This window comes from Balaenoptera musculus, chromosome 14 (assembly GCF_009873245.2).
Source record: "Balaenoptera musculus isolate JJ_BM4_2016_0621 chromosome 14, mBalMus1.pri.v3, whole genome shotgun sequence".
Classification (NCBI taxonomy): Eukaryota; Metazoa; Chordata; class Mammalia; order Artiodactyla; family Balaenopteridae; genus Balaenoptera; species Balaenoptera musculus.
In genome coordinates, this window is record NC_045798.1 from 68,833,505 (window position 1) to 68,857,003 (window position 23,499).

General features: G+C 36.5%; 1 protein-coding gene across 1 annotated transcript in view; it reads left to right on the forward strand.

Moving 5' to 3' along the window:
* The window catches only part of DCC (DCC netrin 1 receptor), a 1,185,086-nt gene that overhangs the window by 502,893 nt on the left and 658,694 nt on the right, over positions 1-23,499 (forward strand). Inside the window, 1 exon segment of the mRNA XM_036823865.1 lies at positions 14,739-15,023. Coding sequence (XP_036679760.1) covers positions 14,739-15,023 — 285 coding nt within the window.

Genomic DNA, 23,499 nt, shown 5'->3' on the forward strand with positions numbered 1-23,499 from the left:
GAAGAGTAACTATAGTCTATATAATGAGTATATTACTTGACACATTGACAGTACCTTCTTTTCTTTCTTTTTTTTTTTAAACATCTTTATTGTAATATAATTGCTTTACAATGGTGTGTTAGTTGCTGCTGTATAACAAAGTGAATCAGCTATACATATACATATATCCCCACATCTCCTCCCTCTTGCATCTCCCTCCCACCCTCCCTATCCCACCCCTCTAGGTGGTCACAAAGCACCGAGCTGATCTCCCTGTGCTATGTGGCTTCTTCCCACTAGCTATCTATTTTACATTTGGTAGTGTATATATGTCCATGCCACTCTCTCACTTTGTCCCAGCTTACCCTTCCCCCTCCCCATGTCCTCAAGTCCATTCTCTACATCTGCATCTTTATTCCTGTCCTGCCCCTAGGTTCTTCAGAACCATTTTTCTTTTTTTTTTTTAGATTCAATATATATGTGTTAGCATACAGTATTTGTTTTTCTCTTTCTGACTTACTTCACTCTGTATGACAGACTCTAGGTCCATCCACCTCACTACAAATAACTCAATTTCGTTTCTTTTTATGGCTGAGTAATATTCCATTGTATATACGTGCCACATATTCTTTATCCATTCATCTGTCGATGGACACTTAGGTTGCTTCCATGTCCTGGCTATTGTAAATAGAGCTGCAATGAACATTGTGGTACACGACTCTTTTTGAATTACCAGGGCTCATTCTTGATCCATCCCTTTCCCTCACAACCCACACTCAACCTTCAACAGGTCCTATGATTATGCCTCAGAATATATCTAGCATCTCTCTTTTTCTCTATTCTCACTGTTATCTCACTTTCCCAATCTGCGGAACAGAGCATTGTGCACCTGCTATCAATCCCAGGGGAGGATTCCAGACACTTCTGTCCACTGTGTCTTGGTATCAGAATTGCCAAGGAAAACAACACAGCCAAGCACTGGCTGGAGCAATGCTTTATTCACATAGAAAAAACAGAGCAAGTTCAGCTCCAGTAGTGGGCAGTGTTCCCCCATGGTCAGAGTGTCCCCCACAAAGCTGATGCATGGCAATCAGTCTACCTGCACCCCTCTGCACCACAGTAGAAAAAACCCAAAACCCTGCTGTGGAGTTTGAAATACTGAAGATGGGGGATGTGCCTGAGGGTCAATGACCTACACACCTAATCAGAACAAAGGAACATTCATTGAGTAAGAAATGGAAAGATATTCTCACACAAGGTGATAGGCCAGCACAGGCTATGTGAGCTTTTTATTCCTTGGTAAGGAAGTGTTCCAGGCCCAGCGGGGGGGAGTCAAAAGACCGCTAGCACGACACTGTCTTTCCCAAAACAAACCCAGTTTTCTTTCACTTCGACTACTGTTAAGTTTGTGAGATTCCTGCTTTCACTCTTGCCTTCACCTATGACCTACCCCCAGTAACTATCCTCTACATAGCAACAAGAATGGTCTTCAAAAAATGTATATCCAGTCATGTAATTTCCGTGATGAAAATTCCTTAATAACTTCTCTCTTCCATTTGAAAGAAAGGACTCTGAGGTTTTTACTCTGTTACCTGCTCAATGACGGGGCCTTCTGAGGACATTCCAAGACAGTATACAGCCCTGTGGTCTACTTGGAAATCCGTATAGATAACATTTCAAGGGAGATAACCCTGTTGGTGTTGACTGGGTATTCGTAAAAACTTTTTAAAGAGATGAGTGATAGAGCTAACCCTTATCTGTAAGTTTTGAATTTATATTGTTTCCTCCCATGTACAAAACCATTTTTTTCCTACGGAGTTTTTTGGTTTTGGTTTTTTGTTTTTGTTTTTGTTTTTTTTTGCATTGGTGGGTTATAAAGGAAAGCAGAATGTTTTATCATGATTTTTGCTTTAGCAACTTTGGGACAAATTAAAAGTCCTAAACTCTGGTGCCAGACTTGTACTTCCTGTCCTAGAGTGTTTCTCCTGGAATATCACTGAGAGTGGAGCATGGCAAATCAGTTGTGCCACTCCAGATCTCCTCCACCCCCTGTGAAAATGCTTATGCTTTGGTTTCAAGTATCCCAGCCATAAGTTTTGGTGAAATGGCTGGTGAGGTGACCAGCTTTCTACAGCCCTGTGTATGTCACATGAAAGGCTCATTGGAAATCCGCTGTGGCCTTATCCCACTTAGAAACAGGCGTGAGGGGTCAGGTGTCCTGAAAAAGTGCTTTGGAAAGAGGGCCAGGAGCACTTTGGTCCGGCCTCCTGTAGATACGCATGCGAGAGCAATGACTGATGAGTATAATTCCTGCTGGATGAATGGGCCACAATGGAGGCTTTGGGACTGTGAGGCTGGAGAGGAAACTACCAGTCTAGCCAATGGACCTAATATCTTTTGTAATTCCCCCAGCACCCTCGGGTTAAACCAACAAGAAAGGCCTTTGGTTTTGCACTATGATGAGAACGCAGACATTCTGGCTTATTAAGCATTCCCTGCCCACCCCCCACTTCCAATTGAAGGTCACATGAAAGGCCTAGGTCAAGCGATTAACATGATATATTTAGTTGAAAAATGATGCGCAAGATGGTATAGAATGAAAGTGCCAACTCAAGAGTATGGTACTGGTAGACTAGAGGGCAAACTAAAGGATTTGAATTAGTTTTGTCCTGGTTATGAGCTGCTGGCAGGATGAGGGAATCTAAACCTTGTGCATATCATGCACCACTCACCAAGGCAAGTCCGTTGTAAGTACTAAAGGCGCAGACCAGGACAGATAACCTCGTTTGAAGGGGTGGAAGATTGGAAGTTTGGGTGCTGCTGGGAAGAAAAATCAAGCCAGCAGAGGGACATCCTCTGGTCAGGCAGACCTAAAAACTAAAATGAACCATTGGAGAGCCTACTGTATAGCTCAGGGAACTCTACTCAGTGGTCTGTGGTGACCTAAATGGGAAGGAAATCCAAAAAAGGGGGGATGTATGTATACGTATAGCTGATTCACTTTGCTGTACAGTAGAAACTAACAACATTGTAAAGCAACTATACCCTGATAAAAATTAAAAAAATAATAAAATGAAAAAAAAAAAAAACTTCTCAATGTAATTGAAATGAAATACAAACTTACCAAGATGGTATAAGGTGTCTGAATTATCTGTATTATGTGACATCTCCAGTCTAATCTTTTGCTATGCTCCTCTTTGCCCACTGCCCTTCAAAGCTCATTTTCTACTTATTGAACCATGCTTTTTAAGGAATACTTCTTTTTACGTTCAAAGATCATAAGATCAGGAAAGATCATAAACAAGCTTGGAAGTAATGTTATTCCTGGTTCTATAAAAAGTGTGTAAGTACTCTCATACTTGAGACTAATGCTATCCTGAAGGAATATTTTACTTCCTACCACACATACCTGTACCCCATGCCTGGCCCCTTAGGAGCAGGGAAGAAAATCTATCTCTGACTGCCCACGCATGCCCTTTTCCCACCTTATTCTCAGTCCAAGTATCAGATGATACAACTGGGCCCATGAAAACGACTCCACAACTGAAAGATTTTCAGGAAGGATGATTTACTATTCTCTAATTTACTGACATTCTTCTACAGCCAGATGATTGCTGGGGATTAGGTATACAGAAAGATATGTTGGAATAAATAACTACTTCAGATTCTTGTGGTGGATATTGATTCAGGTGAGTATGAGACAAATCCCAAAGCATGAATTTTGGCATCAGACATTTTTTTTTTTTTTTTTCATTTGAACAGTTCATTCTATCAGGGATATTTTGTTACCTGGGTCAAGCTACAAAATTTTGGTATTTCTTTAAAAATTTGATTTCCTCAGGGTCTTAGTAGAGAAGGTGGAAAATCATACACATTCAGCAATGAAGCAGACATATTTTGACTTTCCATTTTCATTGTGCAAATGCACAGCGTGCAAATGCACAGCATTCAAATGTGTTTCATTAGCTCCAATTTTTCTCCCAGTAGGTACTTCCAAATCAAAATTAAAATTATATAGATTTACCAGAAGTTTTTAATCAAAATGATTATTTCTGCTGGGGTTCCTTGATTCTCATGTTACAGATGGATTTTGTGGGGAGAAAAAATAATACTGGTAGAAAAAAAAGAAAAAAATAATACTGGAATTATGAGAGAAAAAATTGAATCTTTTGATGTATTTGATGTGAATCTTAGCTCTTATCAATAGCTAAGCTTTAATTAATTATATACTGAAATAGAAGTATTGAGCTGAAACTACTCTCTCTGCTGCTTCCTTTTATTGAAAGCTTGTTCCATTTAGGTTTCTCCTTTCTTTGGTCTATGTCTACAAGTTTTGAATATAGGATTCAGTCACATATTTTTGACAGGAGAAAAATCATTTATACTGAAAGGAAGGTGATCCTATCTAACAAACTGAAAGTGAAAAATGTTGCCAGGGAACTTCAGTAGGGCCCTTTAACCATGTAGAGACTATATATTATTATACATTATGTAGTGCCTAGTATGTATTCAATCAAAGCTACTGGTAATAAGAAAAATAAACATCTGGGTTAATAGATTAACAGGTAGAAGATCATTTAATCCTTTGGATAATATGCTCAATTAAAAGTTTGAAACAGTTATCACCTGACGGATTCTTGTTTCAGTGACCTTTGAAACTCATTGGATAATCTCTTGCTAAGTTTTTCTGCTTATGGGCTCCCCTTTATTGGGGCTTTGCCATGTTTCACTCAAGAAATATGATGAATATGAATCTTACACTCCTCCTCTAGGCTTCCAAAATCCAGAAAAGCCCTTTGACAAAAACTAGCATAGATCATTCATCATTATATTTCTCAGGCAATTAAGATGATGCCTGCCACATATGAGGTGCCCAATAAATGTTGACTGATTGTATTAGTCTGAGTTCTCCAGAGAAACTCACGTGATTATGGAGGCTGAGAAGTCATCCTGCATTTGGCAAGCTGGAGACCCAGTAAAGCAGACGGTGTAAATTCCAGTTTGAGTCCCAGTCAGAAGGCGTGAGAAACCTGATGTCCCAGCTCGAAGAAAGTCAGGCAGAGAGACTGAATCCTCTCTTACTCCACCTTTTTGTTCTATTCAGGCCTTCGATGGACTGGATGAGGCCTACCCACATTGGGGAGGACAGTCTGCTTTACTCAATGTACTGATTTAAATGTTAATCTCATCCAGAAACACCCTCACAGATACACCCAGAATAATGTTTAACCAAAAATCTTAGCACCCCATGGCCTACTTACATCCACAAATAAAATTAGCCACAACATTGACTGACTGAATAAATGAATGAAAGCATACTTTGGAAATTTCCATAAGATGATATAATCAGTGCTGGTAGGGCTTTGTGGCAGGGTTATCAGGCGAACATAGATAAAGTAGGGAAGGGCTGGTGACAGTTATATGCTGTAAAACAAAATATCATACAACTTTAAGAGCTTGCTTTTCTGTTATTTGGATGATTTGCCTGCCTTGAATTAAGCACATTTTACAAGTAGGCCTAACAGATATTAGCCACATTCATAATCAATTTTCATGAATGTTGTGACCATTTGTTAGCCATGCGTAATGCGATTTAAGCTTGATGGAAAGCCTGAGTCTGAATTCTGTAAAACTATTCATAACTATTGATTATAAAACAATCTCAGGTTTTGTAATAAGAATTTTATCTGCAGAGTAGAGAATGACAATAAAGTTATCGTCAAAGCCTGTGGAGGTAAACATCTCTTCATGAAATCGATATACTCTGAATAGTTTTTTTACAATTCACACTGAATAGAATATGCTGAAAAGAAGGTTAGAATCATTAGCAAAATATCCTTTTGTATATTTTAAGATGTGCTTGTTTTAGGAAAAAAATGAGAAAAATAACTTTCTCCCTTTAAAAAATATTTATTAACATAATTTTATATGGTCATATAATGTTAAGTACAGTGGATATAGCATAATTTGCTTAAGAAATCACCAATTGTACAATTAGCCCATTTTCTATTGTTCACTCTTTTCTTTTGGGGGGGATTTATTTATTTACTTTTTATATTGTTCACTATTTTAAATAATGCTGTACTGAATAATTGTGTGTGTGTGTATATATATGTATATATATAACTTTTTTCTTCATATATTTATGGAAAGATTCCTAGAAGTGGAGTTCTTGGGTTAAATTATTATGATGCACATTGACAAATCACTTTTCAAAGGTAGCATATCAACTCATGCTTTCAGAATTACTGTTCATAATTTTTTGAAATCATTGCAACCTTAATAGGCTAAAGTGCTATATTATTTTCAGTTTTTGATTACTAATGAACATTTTTCTACATTAGAAGTTTGTCCTTTAAAGAATTCCTATAGAAAATCTTACAGTAAAGTAAAACAAACGAACAAACAACTCCTGTTTGGTCTGCATTACGAGAATGATTTTCCATTTGGCTTAATACATATATACAGGTAAAAGGCTAGTTTCAGTCATCAAAGAGATGGTGATACAGGTAGGAGAAAATGTAGCTGCCACTGTACAGGGGATGCCATCTAGCTCTTCCTTGAAGAAGGATTCTATTCTAACCTTCACGTACAATAATGGCATTGATGTTCAATATAATTTGATTAGATTTTATGAAGAATCTCTCTCCAGGAAGACAATACCATGTGAGTTTGAGGAAGAGGTGGTAAATCTCACTTCATTATTTAATCTTGTGCTGGGAAATATATGTTGTATAATAGCTCAGAAGGATGAAAAAAAAAGCTTTTAACATGCTACCCAGAAAAATGCTTCCAAAATCTGCCTCTGTTTGACCCTGGAGTTAACAAAAGGCATGGATGGGCCAAGCCAAATCATTCTTGACTGATTGCAGATAATGAAGTCAAGAGATGCCAACAGGGTTGTTAGTATGTGGGTGTAGTTCATATCTGAAAACAATCTCCAGGGGAAGGTTAGGTGGGGCCTGAAATCCAGCTCTGGATTTGCTAGCCAGTCCCATGGGGTACCTTTTTAAACTCATCCCTTCAAAGATGGCACCCTTTTCCAATTCTTATAAAGGTGTCATGTTGTCTACCAGAGGCCCTAAGGATGTTATTAAGAAGGATGACTTGGAGAATCCTGAATTGCTGCTCCATAGATTTGAAGGCCAAGAATCTAGCAGGGCTACTTGATGAGATTAGGGATAGATCTGCATTCAAACTGTCTCTTGATCACTCACAGGAGTCCCAAAATGACCACTTGGTTCTAAGTCTTACGTATAATCAGTTTTCAGAGATCTGGGAAAATACCAGCCCTTTAGTGTATTTATATTGAACAAACCCCAAAGGTGATTCTGAAAAAGACTTATTTGATGATATTTCTCATTGACTATTTTTTGCCAAGGAAATGAGTTCATTATGTGCTGCTAATCTTGCAGAGCTGGACAGACAAACTGTGTAATTTGTCTACAGTTTTCTTTCCCTTTCACACTTCTTCTGTTACATCCTTCTGAGTTCAACTAATTGGCCACATGGATGTTTCTTATAAGATCACACACTGAAGGAGTGTGGCCGGTACCCGACAGACACACTTCCTAGACTTGTTTCACAGTGCCACATTCCAGCCATGGCTCTTTAGCCAACTACCTAGGAGTCTGTAATTTCACCAGTGGAAATGAAGTTGCTAAAACAAAAACAAAAACCTGGGGGAAAACCTAAGGAGGGAAATGATAACTCTCAGAGGGACATACAGAAATACGCTTAAAACATATTCTAAGAATCCTTTATTGGTCTTCTGGCTTCTGAAAAGCAACCAAATCTAGAAAACTTCTCTTTGGATTATGTCTCTTCTCTTCCCCTGAGCTCATTTGAAAATTAAAAGGGGGCAAACAAGGTCTGGCTTTGAAGGGAGGTGGCCTCGAAGCTTTAATTTGGAGCAAACAAAGCATTTACTTCAGCTCTCCTCTGGCAGTTACAGGATATTACCACACTGCTGAATATTTAAAAGCAAGAGACATTTCCAATCCCAAGGTCTGTCCCCCAATTGATAAGTCTATTTTTTATTAAATGAACTTTAATTACTTAATAATTAGACCTTCCATTGGAGGAGATGTGGGTCCTGATAGTCTGCCAAAGAGGCCAGAGGGCAAATCAGAAGAACGTGCCATTTTGAGATTAGAATTTAAAAGAAGGAATAGGCCCAATCTGAGGGCGTTGTGGGTGGAGAAGAGGCCTCCCAGGAGGAGGAGGAGAGTCCTGGCATAAACCTGGAATGCTTTATTTCCACTTTTGCTTAAAAAGCAAAGTAGCTTAGAATTAAATGAACAAGAGTGCATGTCTAAGCTATTCAAACTTTCTGACTATCTGGATCTGAATGAAAGATTTCTCCTAGTCTATGTGATGCATGTGTGCATGGGTAGAAGAGTGCGGAGAGACTATTGTTCTCATTATTTTAATTCTCAGAGCCTAACACTTTTGACGTCCCTGCAGATTTCGCAGCTTTGCATTCATTGCCATGGTGATTTTCTACCTCATTTTTTTAGCATCACAAAGGAAAAGCCCAAATGAAAAATGTTTGCTGCTTTGCTGTTAACATTTCTACTGCCTTGGTGACAGCCAACAGTTTGGATGTGCCTAGCTCCTGAAAAAATCTGTACTGGCCAGAGCCTGATTGATGGCTGGAGCCATTGCCCTGCCTGTCCCAGCTGGGTGGGGGCTGGTCCTGAGACCACTGATAACTTTGTTTCCGGGGACAGTGATTTGAAGGAAGATGGGGAAATCTCATTCGAAATATCACTGTTTCACAATTTAAACTTACGGGGCTTAGATAAAATTTTCATGGATACGCTAGACATCGCTCCCCCCACCCCCTCACAATCTTTTCAAATGAAAGGCTGTATGGGTTGACTTTGTATGCTTATTAGGCTCAGCTCTTTTTCACTTTCCCTGAATAAATCCTTGTTTTCTCTCTCTCTTTACGCTCTTCTTCCTGGATTTCCCAGTGTATAAGAGCCTGGGATATTTGCCTAAACTAATTATCTGACCAATCATACATACTTTCTCATTAGACATATATTTGATGGACGATTATATGCCATGCACTGTGCTAAGTGCTCAGAGTACAGAATAAAATAGAACCAGCTCTGCTTTTGTGGAATTTACAGGTTAGCTGGGAAGATGGCTATTAAATTAACTCCACAGTTAATAAGTTATAATTGAAGTAAATGTTGCAAAGGGGACATACAGGAATAATTGGTTCTATCTCGACTTGGGGGAGGCCCCTCTGAGGAAGTGAGAATTCTGATACTGTGTTGGTACTATGAAATCCCAGGTAATTAAGCGTTTGATAGTTAGTAAATGTTCTAGAAAAGAATTGTAGTTATGGCTGCTTATCAGGCCTTGAGTAACATTTAACAAAGTAACCTATATAAATGGACACTTAATGAATGCTTTTAGTGTTAAAATTAGTGTTAGAGAATTAGGAAGTATCCTTTACAAAAATCGAAATAAACAGGGTGAGACCCATTTCTCCTGGGTACTCTCATTATGGCTATATATCGCTTGCTAACAACATTTAATCCTTATTATACAACTGTAATTAGGATAGTTAACATCAATAAAATTTCTGATGCTGAAGCCCAGGCACTTTTACCATAGTAAAAGTAGCTTATAAAATTTAAGTTATAAGTGTCTATGTTTATCATTTCTAGGACAGGGGATAAAATGGAGTTCCCATATATGCATGCCTGATTTTTCCATATGTAAAACAACGTGTTCTTTCCTTATTATGGTTCCTGAACTGACCCCGCACTAATAGGTGCTGGTCTTTGTTAATGTACAGAGGTGCGAGTAATGTGTAAACCTGTCAGGTAGCTGGGATGAGACACTTCCAACAAGTCCAGCTGTCTTAGAATCCTGGGCCAGGCTAGGTGTGAAGGTAGGAACCTTGAGTATAATTCGTTCTGGGAAACAGACTTTCCCCAAGGCTAATAATGAAAGGCCTCCATGGAAACAACCCAGCATAGGTTTGTATGCTATTTTTAATTGCACAATACTTCAGACTGAAGTTTGTCTGTAAAAATTCAATCTGGGGCAGAATGTACTTACTAAACAGAGTTTTCCAGTATTGTGCTGATACTTGGGGGTTGAAGAATCAGGAAGTACTGTTATATTAAAAAAAAAACAAAACAACCTCCTTTGGGGACATTTTCACTTAGATTGGGGAAATAGGGTATTTTAAGAAGTATCATTCAGGACAAAACCTTTTTTTAAACCATCATACATAATGTAAACATTTGAATGAGTTTCGTTCTCTTTCCAGTTCCATCTATAAAGTGGAGACAGTAATACTTAAAGAGCTGTTGTTAGGATTAAAGGAGTTAATTTATAAAGGAGCTTAGAATAGTGTCAGTGATAAAACTCATGTCTCTTGTGTCATTGGTCTGGATCCAGCAGCTCTCCGGGGAATCACATTGCATGGGGGTTGAATTGATGGTTCTTGTCATGTGTAAAACCCTGAGACAAACCTTGAGGGTTGATTTAGGGTTTTCTGTTTGTTCTTTGGGTTTTTCATTTCATTTTGTTTTGGTACCATTTCTCTGTTTACCAACTGATATCAAATGGAGGCAAGGAGCAACAATTAAAAAAACAAACAAAAAACCCCCCTGTCTGTTCTTGTCCGAAAGTGGGACATTCCCAAGGAGAAGAGAAAGGTTCCACTTGGTTCCTAAAATCACCAAAAGCCCCATCCTAGAATTCAGCTCAGTTGGTTGATGCCAAGGGAAAAAGGCGTCTTTTTAATGGATAGGGATGATCAGTCGCTATTTATGGTTTGATGGTGGCCTTGAACATCTCTAGTCTGTAAAAAAAAAAAAAAAAGGCCAAGGTCTGGCTATATGATGAAGCAGAGAATTGACCCACCAGGTAATCTGGCACCCAGGTGTGTTATTCACCATCCTAAACTGCCACAGAGTATGTTAGAAAGTGATACACCAACACTCAAATGCAGTTATCAAAATTTTCATTCTTGTAATAGTCTACTTAGACATGGAACCTCAGTAAATATTTGTGGGTTTTTTTTTCTTTCAGTAGATATTTGATATATTCTGTGGACTGAAAAAATACATATACAAACATATAAACACTTGTCAGCCTTTTATTTAAACAGTCAACTATGTCATTCTATCTGTAAGTTATAAGTTCTGTAAAAATTCAAACGATAAAAGGATGATTTCTGGTAAGTAAGACTAAGGAAAAGAGGATTTTTTTGGCTTAGTACTTTAAGAATGGTGACAGATTTGATAGGTAGATGTTAGGGGAGAAGGTATACTTCTTAAGAGGAAATTTCATGAGAAATACAATCAAGAGGGAGCCAGGTATAGACCTGTTCAATAAATCCAAGAATTCTTTTGTAGCAGTTGTGGAAGATGAGCCTGGAAGGAACACTGTATTAGATTCTTGGGTACTAGGATTTAAGGTATGAGACAATATTAGAAAATGGAATGTTAGAGTTTCTTGAGTGAAAAGAACCAAAAAACTTTGGTGATTTAGAAATGCTCCTCTTTTGACCATGTTTAGAATGGATTTAGGTAAGAAAAGAGTAGTGATAGGAATACCATTTGTGTTATGATTACAGTCTATCAAATGTGATCTAATGAGTTGAACCAGGCTTTTTCCATGAACAGGCTCTTGATGAGCAGGTAGCTATTTTTCATGAAGATCTAGTTAAAATTATACCTGTATCTTTGTATTGCATTAGAGCATTAAATGACTCTTATGAATATACTGTATTTCATTCTTGAGTTACAGTGAGTTTAATGTTCTTAAGTAGTTGCTCACACTCTGCCTTGAAAATATAGTACTAAGTTGATCGCCTATAACTTCTTTTAATACTGTTGCTGGTTTGTTGCACGACCATGAGTTGAGAGTGCTCAAAGACAGCACAATACTGGAAGCATTAATTCAAGCCATACAGAACCTCGTAAACCTAGCATTTCTTTTTGATGCTTGGGGTTTCCTTTGTAGAGACACAAAGAAAAAGCTACAAATCATGTTTATAATTTCTCACTATATCAAATAATCAACTATTTGAAGTTTTCAAACATTGCATCATTAAATTTTAAGTAAGAGGTAATTCCAACCCCCTGTTTATTAAGATCTAAAATAACCATAGTGAATAAGCATGTGGAACAATAGCCAATACCATTAAGCCCAATTATATTAATATATAATCTCATGCCTCATCTATGATTCTTCCAGCTAGATGAAGTTTATATAAAGGAACCAACTGTTGAGTATCAATTTGAATTACTCTTTCATTTTATGTTTTATTCTATGCTCTAGAACTCTGAAGGTGAATTTTGTGAATACCACAGACATTCAGATGTAAAATACATATTTAGAATTTTATCCAGTGTATGTAACTTGTACAGGACCATATATCTGAATATATAGAAGTATCCAGATATTTTATCAACTTATCAAAAATATTTTATTCTTACCTCCTTTGTATAAAATGTATAACTTGTATGTGTGGGTAAATTACTCCCAACGGTGTTTCCTTAACTATAAAATAAAATGCTAAGGATGTGAAGACCAAGAACACAACATCTGGACACTACTCATTGCAGATTTGCCTTGTGTAGTATATATAAACCATTCGCTGTTTAAGTATATGCTTTAAATCCATACCAAAGCCAATCAGTAGTAGATTAATGTGGCTTCTTTTGAATACACTCAAGATTATACACTACAAACAGCCTGGAAATTGGACTTTGAACAATGAGCTAGGGCACAAGTTAATGGATTCCTTTTGGTCTTCGTTCAGTGGTGGATCCAGCATAGTTATAGATTAGTTCCAGTTAACTGAATGAGAAGAATAAAATTAGGCATGTGGTTTGCTCCCACTGTAGACACATCTGTACTGTTGAGACAGATAGCTCCATGGATCTAGATTACAGATGAGTAATTTTAATACCTAAGTGTAGGATATATTTCCATTGATAAATTAACATATGCATCAAAATTCATATTTCTCTATGGTCTAGAATTAATTGTCCTTGCTAAACCATGGTGCCACATCTCCAGGTCTGTAGGTCTGTTTATGAGTGTGGCGGTAGTGAGTGGTAGACCATCGTTGGCAACTTAAATCTATTCCGTATGTGATACTGATGTAATTTCCTTTTTCATAGATTCAGTTACCCTGTGGCTCAAAAGACTAATCCCTGAAAGGGACATGAAATGCTACCTTAGCCTAGGGTATGAGACTTCTCTACAGCATTTTTGATTGTCTCTCATATTAAATTATGATGTTTTAGCCTAGGTCATTTTGCCTTTGCCCTTTTCACTCCAGCAAAATTTTTATCAGATTATAGGGAAAGTTAGGTTTGTGAGAATTAATAGACCCCAAATAAACCTAACAGTAGTTAAAACTGAACACATTAGAATTTGTTATTAACTAAATATTGGTAGAAAGTTTCTTGACAAAATTTAAACTAAGACCTAGGAAACTTTGACCTACTTATAATAGATCTATAAAATAAAAATCGCAGTAATGCAAATATGATCAGAAAAACTTGACATGAAACCCAAACTGATGAATGAATCAAATTTTATTGTGAAATGCACATACAGGGAAACCAATTCCAGTAAAAATAAAATATTGGCATATAACTGTGATGAATAGAACACAAATCAAGAAATTAAAATTATTTAATTGGATTGACTCTAGAAAGTAAAATTGCCAATGATCCATCAATGGTGACATAATTCATTCAAATATGTTTGTTTGTAATCACAAAAAATGTTTTCACGGTCAAAGCACTAGGGTCACAAATATCCATCTGTTCATAAAAGGGGGTTCAAGAGGGCAGGCTCCAAATATCTTCTACCCTTCTCATATACAGCATCATGATGGAAGAGGCTTCTCTCTCACCATCCGTCATGCTCAGTGATAGCCAGTTTGTTTATTTTTTTGTCTTTTCATTTTCCCCTGCCTTTGCTTAATAATCCATATGGATGCATCTTTTTTACATGTTATTTCAAATGAACATCATAGTAGTGGTATTTGTTGAATTCACTACTATCCCATTTTATAGCCCAAAGAAATGAAACAAGTTACCAAAGGACTCACACAGAGTAGGTGGCCCAGCCACACTAGAAACACAAACTAGTCTAATTCCAACTTAAGCATTTTTTCATTTCACCACAGCTATAACTGGCAAATACTGATGATCATTTACCTTAAGGAGTCAGCCTATAATTGGTGGTTAATACGACTCATCTTTCTTGAAACTGCGCTAAGTTATGTCATATGGCCAGTCCTTCATAAATTCCCATAACTTCATAGTCCTTTGTCCAAAGTTGGCTAACAGTAAGAGCATAGGATGAGAATTTGGAAGAGCCAGGTCCCCTTGGCAGGATTATATCAGAGTAACTGTGTGAATGCATGTGGAATTTCACTTTTCTGAACCTCAGTTCCCTCATATATAAAATTAGGATGATCTTGCCTGCTTTGTTTGTTTTATAAGGCTGTTTTATTACCCAATAAAAACAAAACAGTTAGCTTCTAGAGATTAATGGCAGCATCTTTATCATTTTTAGTCACGGAAACTACTGTAGGGCCAGACGTAATGTGGTAAAATGTGAAGAGCAAACGAGATGTATTTTGAGAAGATGCTTTGTAGGATACAATTTTCTAAAAAGAATACAGGTGTGCTTTTTTATTTGGTGACTATTGTGCCTCCTCTGAAAGATTTATCCTTTGTTCTTTGTGTTTCTCCTAGGACCACTGAGGTTCCTCTCCCAGACAGAATCTGTCACTGCCTTCATGGGCGACACAGTGCTACTCAAGTGTGAAGTCATTGGGGAGCCGATGCCAACAATACACTGGCAGAAAAACCAACAAGACCTGACTCCCATCCCGGGCGACTCCCGCGTGGTGGTCTTGCCCTCTGGAGCCTTGCAAATCAGTAGACTTCAACTGGGAGACATTGGAATCTATCGATGCTTAGCCCGGAATCCAGCCAGCTCAAGAACAGGAAATGAAGCAGAAGTCAGAATCTTATCAGGTATTGCTGATAAGATTAGTGTTCTTTATTCTCTTCAGAATTATATTTTCTAGAGTTGTTTGAGCAATTTTTCCTTTAACACATATTTAGTAGTTGTTTTTAAGTTCTGTATTGTGTATTGGGTTTAGTTTTATATTTTTTTCTTCTTTTCTAAATGAACCATTAGATGAGGGTATGCCAAAAGCTTTTCTTATCTTTCCATGGTTTGTAGTTGAACTTTCCAGTACAACAGAAACAGGTATTTTCCTTATATTTGGCTTCATTCACTCACTCATTCCATTAATAGTTAATGAGTGCTTCTTTGTGCAAAGCCCATTGCTAAACATTTTTATGTTATTTGATTTTCCTCTGGTAATAGTCTAAGAGGTAGTTATTGTTATCCCCATTTTCAGAGGATGAAGGTGAGGCTTAGCAAGGTTAAGAGCCTTCCCCAGCTTAATATTGAACATTCATTTGCTTATCCATTCATACACTCATTTCTGAGAAGCATTGTGCTAAGTACTAGGGATACAGCAATGACTAAGACTGACACAGAGCCTGGCTTATATAGAATTCTGGGTGAACATGGACATACGAGTAATTACAATAAAGTGTGATTGATATTATGATAAGGAAAGTGTTTCTCTCCATCTGTTATCTCCCTTTCTCTTCCCTGGAAAATCTCTAAGACTCTGGCCTCATTTTTCTCTCCTAAATAATCAGAGGTTAGAATGGATATTTTCTAAGATCTCTTCAAATAACTGCTACTATCTTATATCTATGTAATACCTATCAATACTTTCTCATTTAATTTTACTTGTGGGGTTTATTTAGACTCATTTGTGAGAATCACAAAGAAGGCAACACTTGAGTAATTGTAACAGACTCGCTGTCAAAGCACTGGCGTTGGCTCTTGTCTCCACATTCTGTATGTAGTGATCACAAGTCCTTCCACTAGGTAGAGGGTAACATCCCCAAGTCATTCCAAATGCAGACTGGCAATGTGATTGAAAGTTTCCAGAGACCTTAATTAGGACATCTCTAAAACCGCTTCTAACCCTTTTGTGGATTCTCTCTTCTGTTAGTCACAGGGATACTGACTTAAATGTGTCAATAACCATCAGTGACACTGTTGCCTTCCATCCTCTAGGCAGTGACAGATGCAAATGCAGCATTTATTCCCAACACGTACATGCATTTACTTACGCATCCATTAGATACACAAAAATTTTAAATATTTATATTCACATACCCTTAGTAATGCATCTGAGTCAATCAGATGCAAAGCCCAGGTAAGCCACATAGAAAATTGGCAAGAATATATTTGACTATCTTAATATGACTGAAAAGTCTGTTTTCCAGTGGTATTAAGGGATAAAGTTGGACTAATTAAATATTAAATATGAAATGGAAACATTTGAAAGACACAGAGACATAAGCATCAAATCACCATTTACATTCGTTTCTTCACCTTGCAAAACACATTTGCATTGTAATCCATGGAGATTTATTTAAAGCCAAATTTCATATTGTTAATTTGGCTAAAATCAAGAATATGTCGTTGTACTTTGGAGGTGTGTGGGTATTACTTACCTGGATGAAAACTCATATTTTTTTTTGAAATCACTACATCTAATGAGAATTTTTCTCAAAGTTCTATGAGTTCAAATATAAACTTCACACAGGAGTTATGAGCTAAGGTAATAAACACACACACGTTATTAGCATACTTGATTAATCCTGTATTGTATATTGTTGACCACATAAAGGACCTGCTGGAAGACCATGTTTGTCCCATTTATGCCAGAGTTTGCAAACTGGTTTAGAGGTCAAATTCACAAATCCACAACAAGTACAAAATTGAGTGAGAGAATGAGTAAATGAATGAATAAATGCTCAATCCCAGCTTCTTTTAGTTGCCATTTAGCGTTTCCTCATTTTTAAAATCGTGCTAATCCTTTCTTAATCAATTTCCACTTTCTATAAGTACCAGTTTGAGGAAGTCATGATTGCACAGGTATATTGCCCTTTCTCTATTATAACATGTATTTAATAGGGTAAGATAGACACAGTTAAAATAGAAATCCATCATATTATTAACATGACTTAGAAACATTAAAGTGGTACGTATATGGTTACCACTCTTTAAAAAAAAATACATTCTTCCATGGCCATTTAAATATCATGTTGACTGATGAACTTATCCATTTTCCCTTTAGTTTGAAACATAAATGCCAATTTGAAGTTCTGCAACTTCGTTCAACACTTGTTTTTACCACAGTTCATAAAGAGAGTATTTTCATTTGTGTGCATATGTGTGGAGAGTTATCCGTTTCTAAATAATATGTAATATGATGCCCTTATTCAAGTTTATGTAGAATACATTTCAGGTTGCCACTTTTATGTATCAGGTGTCTAATATCACCAAGTAACAGAGATTTATTAAATTCAGATTTTAAGAATCAAATAGTTGTTTCGAAATGCTGTCTTCCAGCAAGCAGTTGCAGTTTATTCACTACATAAATACTTTACTCAACAAGCTTTTGAGTGAATCTTATGTACCTGTCATCACACAGGTTACTAGGAATACAAAGTTGAAAGATAATGCCCCCGCAAACAGTTGTCTAGTGGGTGAAATAGATAAAGCAAGTAGACCGTTCTTTGAAAGAAGAAATACAGAATGCCATCCCCTTACATAAGAGAGAAAAGCAATGTGCCAGTCTTGAAGAACAAGTAGTAGCTAGGCCAAGAGAAGACTACACCAGGAGGAAAGAACCACATCAGCAAAACACAGAGAAAATAGAGATAAAAACTTTTCAGAGGAACTGCACTCATTCAGAGGAACTGAATGCATTCTGTTTAACTGGGTCATAGGGCATAGGAAGTGTTGAAGGAGGAGAAATTGGAAGCAAGGACGATAAACTGAAGGAAGAAAGATACGGTAGAATGTACAGCATTAATTCTGGAGAGAAATGATCAAAAGCTGCTACTAAAGTGGTATCAGAAAGGATTCAGAAATGAAGATGAGTGGGGAGATATTAAGGACAGGTCTTGGAGACATATCAGATGTGCCTCAAGAGGGAGGGGATGGAGTGCACGCTCAGATGAAGCTAGGTAGTGGCACTTTTCCTGAGATTAGGAGCAGGGTAGTGGTGTTATTGTGCTCAAATTAAATTACAAATTTTTTAAAGAGATTTTTCTCATAACATTGTATATTTTCAAGATTAAATGAATAATTATTTGTTTCATTAAAAGGTAGAAAAATTGGTAACTAATTTGTTGATTAATGTTTGAAGACAAAATTCTGGGGAATTATATATTTTTAACAGAGTAGGTTACTATTAAATTATTGTAAAGGATTTTTTTTTTTTGAAATATTGATAACAAAACACTAAGAGTTGAGATGTTTTAAAATGTCTCATTGTCTGTGATGGAGAATGTAGCAGGGATTGAAACAACCATAGTGCTCGTCAGGTCCACTTTATTCAGATCTCATCGTGTCTGAGTGCCAAACAGTAGATTGAATTGATGAATTATAAATCTGCTTTGGGCACTAGGTTGACTGAAATAACTGGCCCATACACTGGAACTCTGATTTCAGTTTTCTTAATGGCCTAATTGAATTGATCAATTGGTAATTCAATCTGTTGTTCATTCGTTTAACTATAATTAGATGATTCTGGATCCTTGATAGACTTGAACTAAATATCTGTGTAATTAGAGACATTGGCTTTTAATGGAATAAGTTGGACTAAAATATATTTTGAATGATTTTTCTCTATAATATTTATTTTTTATTGGAATAAATTTTAATAGAAACCATCCCAAAAGGCATATTATTTAAAAGGAAAACTGTGTTTTTTGGTTTTAAAAGAGTTTCAGAATATGTTCATCTCTAAGAATTTATTATTAACCAATGGATGCATTAAACTTTTTAGTTTGACTAAATATTACTTATATTTCAAAGCTAATTACACTTTCCTACCATTTATTTGTATAATTTCTACAGAATAATAATCTGTAGAGGAAAACAAAGAAGACACATTCTTTGTTTTGAAATTTACCATCGAGCCAGACAGTTAATTCATAGCCATATTACTAATATAAGGCAGGGAATGGTAAATTTAGGTAAATATCTCTAGTTCCAAATCAACACAGACAAGGGATACATCAATTCTGGGTAGAAACTTTGCAAAGTCTTTAGAGATTACTTTTGTAGGTCATCAGGAGATAACCATTTGTAGAATGATAATAGCAGGTGATCAATCTAGAGTTAGAAGCTGAACCTGCCTTATGGAGAACCTTGAGTCCCATGTCTAGGAATTTAGACTTGATTCTATTCACTTTATTCGTGATCGGGGATCCTTAAAGGTTTTTGAACAATGGATTCAATGGCATAAAACACACTCAGAAAAACAGAAACGGGGAAGTGAAGAGCAAATCACATTAATGTATTACCTGATAGTTTTGTATTGTACTTAAAGTTTTTCCCTGCTTTGAAGGATTTTCCCATAGTTTGCTTTCCTTCTTTAGGCTAGTTTTGACTAAAACTATTTCCTATGCCATGCTATAAACAGGACACACTTGGTCTTTCATAGATCCAAGTTGGATAAAATGATTTCTTCTGCTTCTCTCTAATCTGTACTTAGAAAAGAATAAAGTAACAGACCATATTACCTTTAAACCATGTGAAGTTTGTGTTTCCTAATAAATATCATATTAGATGTAATCCAGATTGCATGAAGGGGTTAGCATGTGGACTATCATCTATCATTTCCATGGATTTGGTTTATGTTGATCAATTAATTAATATTTAAAATTCCCAGTTTGAACTATTATTATGATAGAAGTGTGAAAAGCACGGAGTCTGATACCAAAGTACAAATCTCAATTTCACCACTTGCAAGTTGTGCAATTAGAGCAAATTACTTAATCTAAGTCTTAATTTATTAACCTTGCAAAATGTAGAGAGTAATTTCATACAATTTCATAGGGTGGTTATGAGGCTGCAATTTTTTGGGCCAAGTATAATGCCTAGAATTGCTAAGTCCTTAGTAACTATCATAATTACTTTGGCATCTTAGAAATTCCTCTTTTAAAGATTTTGATTCTCATATCAAGATTATTTTTCTTTTATTAAGTTACCTGACTTTGATTCTGGATATCAAAGTATTCAATTTCCTAGTGGTAGTTAATTACATGTTTTGTTCTATTTATGCATAGTACTCTTTATTTTCTTCATTTCCTTTTCACATCTGTTAGAAGTCAGAGTATCCTGCAACTATTTCCTCTCTAGTAACTCATTGATACATGATCTTCACCCTTACCTCTCTGTCAACATCATTTCTTTGGCTATATGAAATATCGCAACAGACACTGGCTTAGAAATAAGAGTTAGCCAATAAATAAGACTTCTTAATATCTTATCTTTGTTAGTCATTGCCAATTCTTTTAATCCTCTAAAATCCTTGGTTTCCTTAGCTGTTTAGAAGTTGGACTAAATCAGCCTTTCCAAATCTCATTACCGAGGATCTCTTTTATTATTTTATCCACATTCATCCACAACTCTGCCTTTATAATTGTAATGTTTAAGAGTAGAAGTTTGCTAGACAAATTCTAATATTTCAAAACCATGAGGCCATGCTAAAATACAACAATTAAAGGTCAAAAATCAATCTCATAAAATAGGAGACTTTTACATTTATATTAAAAAAAAAAATTAAAGTCAGTTTATATTGTCATAGAAAGCAGACCAAAAGAAGATTTGATACTTTTTATTGTATAAACTGACTGCCCAGACAGTGAACTGACCAAGTTCCATGTCATGATTTGCCCCGCTCCCCTCACATGATAACTTTATCCAGCCTTTTTGGGGAGCCTGAGCTGGGCAGAGCACAGAAACCAATGGACAAGCATGTTATATGAATTAGTTATTGTAAGTTAGGTCTTTTAGCCAATGCAAGATAACTGAGATAACCAGTGTTTCACACAGAGTTGATGAAATCCCATTTAAATGCAACAAAGTCTCATATGTTAGCAAATCTAAGCTGACTTACTGTGGATACGTAAGACAATGCGCAGACAACGTCTGTTTGCTTTTTGAATTTGCTAAGAATAAATCTGCATCTCCCAGTGCTATTTTGGGGGTGATCAACAAGGTCCAGGATTCCAAGTTGAAAGTACTTGGAATACTGGGAGATCTATGACATTTTTTTTGCCAAGTCTATCATTCTAATGTCACCAGTGATCTCTCCTTCACCAAATCCACTAGTTTATCTATGTTCATCCTTGATCTTGAGTGAGTTTAGATATTGATTATACTATCTAATCTTAAATTTCATTCCCTAAATGAAATTTGCTATTTCACATAAGGTTAAAAGCAAAAACAATATGCTTGAGATTGCCCTCCACAAGGAGGAATAAACATTTCTTGAAAAGGAGAGAGCTTGTCTCTTCTTGAGTCTACTGGGCTGACATATGGTCAGTTCTGCATTTACTAGGGATATGACATTAAGCAGCCCTGGGTGGGTGACTGAAGGGTCAGGTAGTCTTCCCTATTTCATACACAAACAAGAGGGTTTCTCCAGAGGTGTGTGGAAGCAAAACCCATAACCTATGAGTGCAAAAGTCACACAAATTAATGAGAAACTGGTAGAACTTTCTTCTTTGGTCCTGTTGGACATCAGTTTATTCCTCGAGCATAAAAGAAGACACATTTAGTCAAGAGCTATGGGCACACCTTCATTTATTCAACATTGGCCAAATAGAAAATATTTTGAATACTTTTGATTCTTTACCAAAAATGAGAGAATAACAAATCCATTACTTTTCTGGAAAGTTATAAGTGCTGCTTTATGCATTTATATAAATTATGAAGATTTCTAGGTTCCCTAAACTAACTTTGACACAGCATAATGGCAACATTTGTTTTCTGGGATTCTACTGTCAGCTGTAAAATTTAAAAAAAAATCATTCTGTAAAAGAAAAATCACTTCCTTCAGATCTGCTGTAAAATGAAACTGATAGACTCAAAATTTGCCTGTGAGACAGAAGGGGTATAACCACATGCCAATGATAGGAATAGACACTCCCTTTCTTCTTCCAAACTCTAACTACAAATAGCAGTATGTGTGTGTACATGGAGATGGAAAGAGGAAATATGAACAGATGTAGGAGTATTTACAGACAGGGAATGCCATTTTTAGCACTGAATTGGTGTAAACAAGGAAGGAAAGTAATAGAATCCTAGAGCTTCTGAGAAATGGCTCCCTTCTTCCTCTCTGTTCAAAGCTCCTTGGCTTTTGGCCAGATGGAGGTTTTGTTTTTTATTAAATCAATTTAGATTCCTGTGATCCGTGTGGATTAGGCTGGTTTTTAATGAAAGACACTCTAAAAGAGTTAGAAGGAGTTTCGTGGAATTTTTGGCTCAGAGCACATATTAGGGTACTTACTTTTGTTTGAAAACACACGGTACCTGCTGAATTTCCTAAAACAGAACTAGATGGGGGATGGCTAAGCAGCCAGCAGGTGGACAGTAGGTTAGCTTGAAACTGAGGACAGAGGCTCTGTGAAGTTAAATTAATTTGTAACTCTTATGCCTGGGAAGAAATCAAAGAGAATATCCCATTGTAGCCTGCAGTGCCCTTTTATTTCCAATTGGAAAAGTGTTTGATATTCCACTGAGGCAGGAATTTAATAAAGAAAACAAGAGTATACAGTGAGGGGAAAAGGTTTTGCATTCAGAAAGCATAAAAATTAAAAGCAAATACTAGTTATTTTGAGGAAGACAGTCATTAAGTTGTAAAAACCTGTATTTTTTTTTCTTGCTGACACAGATGCCAATGGTCCATCATTAAATTTATCTATGCCTCAGTTATTCTTTAGATTCTGCCATGTTAAGTTTAGTGTTGATGTTCCTAAACAATAGTTTAGGAAAATGGCCCCATTTAAAAAAAAAATGTCATTGCAGGGTAAGAATGCCTTCCAGTTTGCACAAGATAGTCCTGGTCACACTTGATGTCCTAGAATAATTATAAAGAGAGTTACCTTTCATTCTGAAACATATCCCAAGTTGCATAATTTATATATTCAACCTGGTCATGGATCATGAAGGAAGACAAAATTCTGTGGCCCCAAGGCATTTGGGAAAACCTGTGAATGCAGAGAGTCAAATCTAGCTTTGAGCTGGGCTCAGAGATTCAATAAATTTGGCCAGTGTACTAAGGTCTAACGAAACCTTTTTTTTGGGGGGTGTGGGGAGGTGGGGTGAGGATATGTCTTTAAATGGAAAATATTCTCTCCACTTTAACTAGTGCACTTTCTCCATGCCTCTTTAGTGCATGGGCCCTGAGGATAGCTGAGTTCTTACTTCCGAATTGTGAAGTGTAGGTTAAATGTGTCAGTTTATTGATCCAAGATGCTTTTTAACTTGCAATGGTCTATTGCTGAAAGAGAGTGATGGGAAATATTTAAGTTTTGCACTGCTTTCCTAACTGCA